Source organism: Epinephelus moara, chromosome 17 (assembly GCF_006386435.1).
Source record: "Epinephelus moara isolate mb chromosome 17, YSFRI_EMoa_1.0, whole genome shotgun sequence".
Lineage (NCBI taxonomy): Eukaryota > Metazoa > Chordata > Actinopteri > Perciformes > Serranidae > Epinephelus > Epinephelus moara.
The window spans coordinates 22897127-22905117 of NC_065522.1; the positions used below are offsets into that span (position 1 = coordinate 22897127).

A 7991-nucleotide genomic window follows, 5' to 3' on the forward strand; every position below is an offset into this window, starting at 1 on the left:
GTGTGTTGTAGGTCTTATATTTGGTCAGATTCAATACACAAAGTAGCATCACAGACAGGTTAGGAGACAAAATACGACTAGTGAAAACTTTGTGTCTCCTCAGACTAAGAAGTTTGGAGATAAATTAGATAGCTTAATACTCTCTGGCTAAATCCTGATCAAGTTTGGATTTTGATGTGAAGTGATCCTTGAAAGGAGATAAGTGTTAACATGGCAAACCAGCTGCAGGTTGATTGCCACAGGTCGCCACAGAAGTGCTTATTGAGATTACTGCAAATGACAAAGTGCAGTCTAAGGAACACTTGACTCCCTCCAGAGTGAACGAAGAATCCAAAAATGGTGAAATTCTTTAGAAATTGGTGTCATCAACGGAGACCGCAAAAGCAAATCTTTATGAAAACATCTGTTTACAAACTCTCACACTGTGCAGTATAAGTCTCATTTATCCAGTTGTATGTTCAGGACTTCCCAAACAGACAGCTCTTTCTGACTGACCGAAAAGTTAAACTTGTCAATTCTCTCTTCAAATCCAGACTCTCAAAAACAGTATTTTTTATCTTTCTAAACATGGAAGCTGCTGGTCTACTGCTGCATCAATCAGTAGTTTGTTTCTGTTAATGTGTTACTTTGGTGTTTTAAAGGGTTACTTCGGTCCCACAACAACACAAAGTGAAGCGGGATTTATACTTGTTCAGCAGACCTTACACTGTAGGCTACGCCGTGCTGAGCATTTATACTTGTGCGGTGGTGTGTCTGTGTCACTCTGCAGTTACACCTCCAAAACACGAGTCAGTGGCAGGGTTCCTGTGAATGCCTAGTCAATTCAAAACACACAAAAGAACACAAATCAGCTTCACTATAACTCGCAGCATTCACAGACAAACATTTGTCTTTTTCTGGACACATTTTCCCCACAAATACAACATGCTAATGTTTTTAGCACAAGCCTATGGCATTTTACATTGTATAAATTAGCCTAGCAGCCAGCGGACTTTTCCTCTACTCATATAAAACCAGGGACAACAGCAACATTTAACAAAGGTAACGTTACAAAATTCATCTCCATTACAACAAACAAGGTTCACCAACAAAACAACTGTCTTATACTAAACACGTTTTCCAAACAAATACAACATGCTAACGTTATTAGCACAAGCCTATGGCATTTTACATTGTATAAATTAGCCACGCAATGAGCAGAGATTTCCTCTGCTCATATGAAGCCAGGATAAATCACACACAAGACTTAAAATGCTATTTTTGTGGAGGCGTTGTTGTCTTCACAGTTTATTGTTTATTATCTGTGAAATTAAAGTAAAAGCTTTGTTTCCACTGAGGGAAATGGTTTCAGCTTAGAGAAATAGACAGAAGGTCTGCGTCGCTGCGACGTGTAGTTACATTTCTGGGGAGGTGCACGTCAGGCTATGGTGTAGATTCAATGCAGAAGTATAAATTCCACGTAAGTGTTCAAGGCAGTGGTAGACAAACAACTCCTGTGTTCAGTGAGGTAAAATTACAGTTTATGTCAATGGAGTCTGGCTTTGAAGACAGCATTGGTAAGTTTCACTCCAAGTTCAGCTTCACATCAGAAAGAGCTGTATGTTTGGGAAATACTGAGCGTAAGACTGGATAAATCAAACTTGGATTATACTGCACGACTTGTGTGAGAGTCTGTAAACGGATGTATTAGTATAGTTTTGTCGTTGTTAAGCATGGACCCCTTTTACTTCAATTCATCAAGAATTTACTCAATTTTTGGATTCTTCGTTCACAATGGAGGCATACCAGAAAAACTAAGTTTTCATCATGTATTTAACATAACTTGGGGTAAGTAACTGACAAACAAATGGTCATTTTGTGGGGTGAAGTGTTCCTTTTAAAGTTGTAAGGAATCAGGTTCTGATCGATGGAAATGTCTGGTTTTAATTACAGTATGTGACATGTAAATACTCCCTGCCCCGTCAGATCACATTGATGAAAAAAGGGCTGTTAAGGGCAATTGGAAAGGATTACTTTTATAATTGAAACACCCCTAAATTAAAGTTAGCTACAATGGAAGTCTCCCAGTGTGGATTGTTTACATGTGGCCACAGAAACCATGCACTAGGTAAAGATTTTTATTCTTCTCTTGCATCTCCAGAGTCATTAATCACCAGCGCTGTAGCCTGCGACCAGCCTGTTATTTTTGGACTGTTTTTAAAAATTCACAGTAATAACAAAGTGATTTTTGTACATTGATTGTTGAGTTAACCCGACATCAGACGACAAATGAAACACTTGTTAAGATCGAACTTGTGCAATGACTCCTGCAAGCTTACACGCGTCGGGGGACAAAAGCTGCTTAAAGTGGTTTGATGAAAGCGCCGTTAAAGAGGCCGAATTTTTTTTTTTTACCAATTACAGAGTGCGATTCATTGTAGGCTGGTATGCACACAAATGTATAATAAAAGATTTTGTTGAAATAACCGGCAGATTAAATGGTTCTTTTCACAGGTTGGTGTTCAAGGAAATAAAGGCAAAAATGGATGTGCTGAGCCTCGTCATTTCCAATTAAATCAGCTTAATTCACCCATTCAGTGGTAAATTTTATTCGCAGTGCGATGGATTGTACTGTTGTCACACCCTGAACTCCACTCAAAATATGTGTGTGTGTGCATGTGTGCCAGACAGCGTCACCGGATGACATTATGTTATCCAAGTCCCATGTGGCTCGGTCACAGTGGGCGCACCAGGTTGAGGCTGGTGTGCACTTTGACCCCCACTGAGGTGTGAAGTGCTTTGTGAAGTAAAGGAAGAAGACAAAACCACGACACACACACATACCCTCAGCTGACAGGCCACAGCTCGCAGTTACACACATGCTGTTGACAAGCCCTCACCTGGATCCCGAGTCAGGTCCCCGGGGGAGCAGTGAAAGTGCAGGGATACATCTGAGACAGGTGACCCAGTTCACTGAGGTTTTCTCACCTTTCACTCACCCCTCCGCTCACCCCGCTTTTTGGAGGCACAGCGTCTGGAGCGTGTGGCATTTTTAATTTTGTCACTTTGAGCTGAGGTCGTGGGGTGGCAGGTTATTTTGTTAGTCTGCTGTTGTGCCTATACAACATGTTTCCCTAAAATAGAGTCCTCTAATCACAATGGTAACACTTTATAATAAACAATGAAACAATAGTGTTAATTAAATATTAGTAATGCTATGATTTATGTTATTTTAACAGTTGTTCTTGTTTCAAATATTACAATATTTTCTATACTATATTGAGTATTTATTAATGGTTAATTGGTTTGTAAAGCGTCTATAAACATTATTTGGATTACTATCAAAGTTGCAACTGATGGTTTTAACACTTTGTTAAATGGTTAATAAATATTGTGTAGTGCATCTATTAACATTGGAACTTATGTATAATACGGCCGCCGATATAATATTTATAGATTTCCAGTGTTAATTTACCATTTAGTAAAGCATTATAATCATCCGTTGCAACTTTATAATAGCTATCCAATGTTTATAGACGCTTTATAAACCAATTACTAACCTTTAACATAGTGTATAACATGTTAAATAACAAACTCTTAAAATGCTTGAAATTATAACATTACATGTAGTATTGTAATGGTAACACTTAATTATCATCAACTATCATCAATAAATAGTTAGTTGATGGTTAATTAAGCTTCAGTTAATAGTTATTTAACTGTTAACAAATAATAAAAATATAATTAATAATGTTTAATAATTATTACTGTTAGTAGTTTTACTGTTATGTTAATTCTTCTTCTTCATGTTGTTTCCACCTCCACCTAAGTAAAATATATGAAGAATTTAATACTAGATGAGATTTAATACATATTTTAAACACATCCGTAATCTCAGTTCCAGCTGAAGCGTTTCAATATCACAGTGTGATGATCAATAGTGCCCAGGCTCCAGCGCCTCAGCCAGGTGCATGGCCACTTCTGTCCAGGGGGAGGTGCTCCGCCCCTGGGGGTATCCTCTGTGCTGGACATCCATTATGTCCTGTGGCTCAAAGTACCGAGGGGAGGCGATCCTGGAGGGGAAGGCTCTGGGGAACAACACCCTCTCCAGGACATCCAGAGGCACATCAGGGGCCGGGCGACGTGTGCTGTCCCACTTGGTGGAGTATTGAGGCTGCCTGCTGCTGTGGCCCCTCCACACCGTGACATTACCCCTGAGGTCTGGCTCTCTGGGAGGTTTCTCTGGCTGGAGGCCCATGAAGATGGTCCAGGGTCTGGACGATGAGGCTGGAGGTGGCTTAGTGGAGGTGCTGGTGTCCTCCAGAGGACCTTCTGGCTGGTGCTTCAATGGGTGCTTGGCATGTTTTGGGTTAGAAGTGTTCTGATCTGATGAGAGGCACTGGGTGTGGTACTGGCTCACCAAGACTCTGGGGGAGAAATCCTTTAGGAGAGGAAAACCTTTATTCTTCACCCACTCTGCCACCTTCACATCAATAAGCGTCTGAAAATGGACACGGAAAAGTGTGATTAGATGTTTGATATGTTAGAAAAATGCTGCAAATATTATATAGCATGAAAAGAAAATCAAAAACACTGAATACGATTTCACTGGTAAAAAAACAACAACAAAAAAACGGATAGTTTAAATCTTACAGTTAGAACTAATGTTTCATTTGAGAGTTCATTTGTAACCGGACTGAGTCCACCTCTTCAAGAAGGTCTATGGAGTTAGCATTGTTAGCTGCTAGCCACCAGCAAAGCCACCTCCATGTTGAGAACTGTGTACAGATCACTTATATGCTCTGAACTTCACACAGAGCCCCTTCACATCTCATTTTTACACAGTTTTGTTTTGTGTCCATACTTCCGCATAGTATACAGAGTGCACCTCTAGTGTTCAGCGCAAGAAAATGTATCTCATTGGCTCACAGGCTGATTGGTGCGGCATCTGCAGAGATGCAGATGTTCTGCCGGACCATCGTGGTGAAGAGGGAGCTGGTCCTGAAGGCCAAGCTTTCAATTTACTGGAATGGATGGATGGCTTGTTATGTGTGCAGCCAGTCTGCAGACGAGATATGTAATCCCCTCAGCATGTTCTGGGTCTGCCCCGGGGCCTCCTACCAGTGTGACGTGCCCAAAACACCTCTAATGAGAGGTGCCCAGGAGGAACCCTGATCAGATGCCCGAACCACCTCAACTGACCCCTTTTGACGTGAAGGAGCAGCGGCTCTACTCCGAGCTCCTTCCGGATGTCAGAGCTCCTTACCCTATCTCTAAGGCTGAGTCCAGACACCCCACAGAGGAAACTCATTTCGGCCACTTGCATCTGCAACCTCATTCTTTCGGTCACTACCCAGAGCTCATGACCACAGGTGAATTTTGGGACGTAGATGGACCAGTGAATTGAAAGCTTTGCCTTCTGGCTCAGCTCCCTCTTCACCATGAAAGTCCTTCTTTATCAGAATACAAAAAAAGTGTTATAATATGTGAATGTTTTCCTGATTTTATCACAGTTTGGGAGTTATCTGTGCGTTCCACAACATACCTACTAACCTTTTTATTGAGATCATTCAGTTTGACCATATCCACGAGATCACTGTATAAAGTTTGAACTAGCCTCCTCTCCTTCATTTCTTTCTTCTTATGTGTCTGCCACAGGCAGTTCTTCAGATACCTGCACAAAAACACAACAAGTCTGTTTAAGAGAACAAGTCAATTTTACCTGAAACAGTTTAATTTATCTTTTATTTTAAGTGTGATTTATTCTTAAAGCTCGTTACCTTGCTACATCCCTGCGGCACCAGATGCGGGCCAAATCCAGTGGGGTGTGTCCCATGCTGTCCTGGGCCAACACGTCTGCTCCGGCCTGCACGAGGCTCTCTGTGCAGTCCAGGAGGCCTTCAGAGGCGGCCAGGTGCAGTGGGGTCGTCCCTGAATCTGTGGTGCTGGTTTTAAGAAAAAAGTATACTTAAAACTCTGTCTTCTCAGCTTCATCATTATTTCCAGTGTCATCATCATTGCTGCTGTTATCATCATCATCATCATCAACATTACTTTTTCCCATCATAATCATCATCATTACCATAATACCGTCATTATCGCTTCCAACAGCAGCTATAAACTTTCACCATCATCTCATTTTAATCAGAATTTTGCTTTTCGCCACTGGATCCAGCTGACAGAAGTTATAAATGGGTGCTTGATAGAAAATAAAGCTTCCAAAAACTTGCACAAAGCAGTCATTCACAAAATCAGGCCCCTACACATTGACGTCAGCCCCGTGCTCCAGCAGGTATCTGAGGCACCGGAAGGTGTTGGGTGAGCTCCGGGGAGACAGGACCATGTGAACAGGCCGGCGACCCTGGAGATCACTGCTGTCGATCCACCCCAGCCTGCACTCCACCAGGAGCTGAACAGCAGCCAGCTGGCCGTAAAGGCAGGCCACGTGGAGTGCTGACAAACCCTGGAGAGTGAAACACAAGTCATCCATACAGTTATAATTGTTTTCTCACTGACACTGCTGAAATACAGAGGAGCCATCAGTATTTCTTACATCTGACAAGCAAGGAAAGGTGGACATGAAGTTCATTTAGTAATGTGCTGCACCAGTTAATTTTTAAAGGCAATTTATTTGACTGTTTCTACTTTGTGAAAGTGCGTGCTTTTAATGAATTCAAAGCAGCAGCTACTTACAGATTAAGGTTTACCCTTGTTCGTTTGATTGCATTTTTATTTTTCAATAACACCCAAAATGGTAAAATTAGATTCAGGCCTACAGGATAACACATCAATAATCACATCACGGCACCTTTCCTCTCTGTGAGTCAAGACTTTTTAAATCAACTTTTTAATGCTGACTTTTTACTTTTATTGGTGTAGACAATATTTGCATTTGGTATTTGGTTGGAGTGGGGTATTTTATTGGACCATCACTTCACTCCCCTTTGCATTATGCCACAGGAGTGGACAAGCATCTACAGCATATCTGTTACCATACTGTGATGTTAATGAGCCTACCTGACTGTTCACACTGACATCCGGCTTCTCTGGACTCCCACCACCAACAGCTGGAAACATGTGTCCGTCAGGGAGAGCTTTGGAAGGAAGTTTCCTACAAAATGACACCACACAGAAATGATGCCTGTAAATACCAGTCTGTTGATACCTTCTAGCACAAGAGAGATTGAAGCTAACTTACACCAAATTGGAAATATTTCAGACTACAGTCATGTGACGTTTAAAATGGCCCATACATCAAACTAAAGCGCTCAAAGCGACTCGTGTATAAAGATGTATATCCACGCACAGAAATATAAGCTGTAAACTTAGATATTGTTAAAGTTATTTACCTGTTTTTACATCTCCCACGTCTCCGTTTTCCGGGTTTGTTGACAGCTTCCATGGTTGCCGTGGAAACGTGGTAACTAGGACACGAACTCTGATTTATGACAACTCAGTCACATGCAAACTGCATGCAGTTTGTATAGATGTTACTACTACGTCACATCTTTTTAGGAATTATTATTATTAAAGTTCAGAAACCGGATGTAATAGTTTTAGAATTGCATTTTCTTTTAAACATTTTTTATTTTGGAAAAAAAAAAACCTTTATTGAATTTCAACAACAAATACAATCATCAGAAATAATAAACACGTTAAATATATAAAAGAACAATAGCATTTCAAAAACAAAAGAGGTAACATACGATAAAAGTGCAGGGCAGTACAATAATAAAGTATTACATTTAAATGTCTCGGGTATTGGGAAACAACACTGCGCATGCCCAAAGCTGATTACCTGTCAGCTGCTGCAATGTGATTTGCTGTTTTCCACGTAACGTTGGCAGCCGTTATGTCTTTCAGTAACTGCGTCACAGTGAACGGTAACTGTTACTGACAGTCGTCTTGTAGAAACTTAAAACTCTGCCTTTTTAAGTAAAACTTGAGATTAAACACTTCGGTGCCCACCCGCCGTGGGATATTATTGTAACCCAAACATTTGGTAAAAATGT

General features: G+C 41.0%; 1 protein-coding gene across 1 annotated transcript; it reads right to left on the bottom strand.

Moving 5' to 3' along the window:
• Positions 1 to 1984: 1984 nt before the first annotated feature.
• ankrd53 (ankyrin repeat domain 53) lies at positions 1985 to 7382 on the bottom strand. Its single transcript, XM_050067172.1, has 6 exons — positions 7329 to 7382; positions 6997 to 7090; positions 6243 to 6442; positions 5760 to 5924; positions 5533 to 5653; positions 1985 to 4480 (listed from the first exon to the last, which is right to left on the bottom strand). Exons 1-6 carry the CDS (start codon positions 7379 to 7381, stop codon positions 3914 to 3916), a joined length of 1200 nt encoding a protein of 399 aa, XP_049923129.1. The 5' UTR covers position 7382; the 3' UTR covers positions 1985 to 3913.
• Positions 7383 to 7991: the final 609 nt, after the last annotated feature.

What these genes read in the sequence shown, in the direction of transcription:
- ankrd53 (XM_050067172.1), bottom strand. Translation starts at nt 7,381, where the DNA reads ATGGAAGCTGTCAACAAACCCGGAAAACGGAGACGTGGGAGATGTAAA. An exon ending in CACGGGGCTGACGTCAATGT is followed by an intron (nt 5,925 to 6,242) that starts GTAGGGGCCTGA and finishes TCTTAAAACCAG; the next exon opens with CACCACAGATTCAGGGACGA. An exon ending in TGCCGCAGGGATGTAGCAAG is followed by an intron (nt 5,654 to 5,759) that starts GTAACGAGCTTT and finishes GTTTTTGTGCAG; the next exon opens with GTATCTGAAGAACTGCCTGT.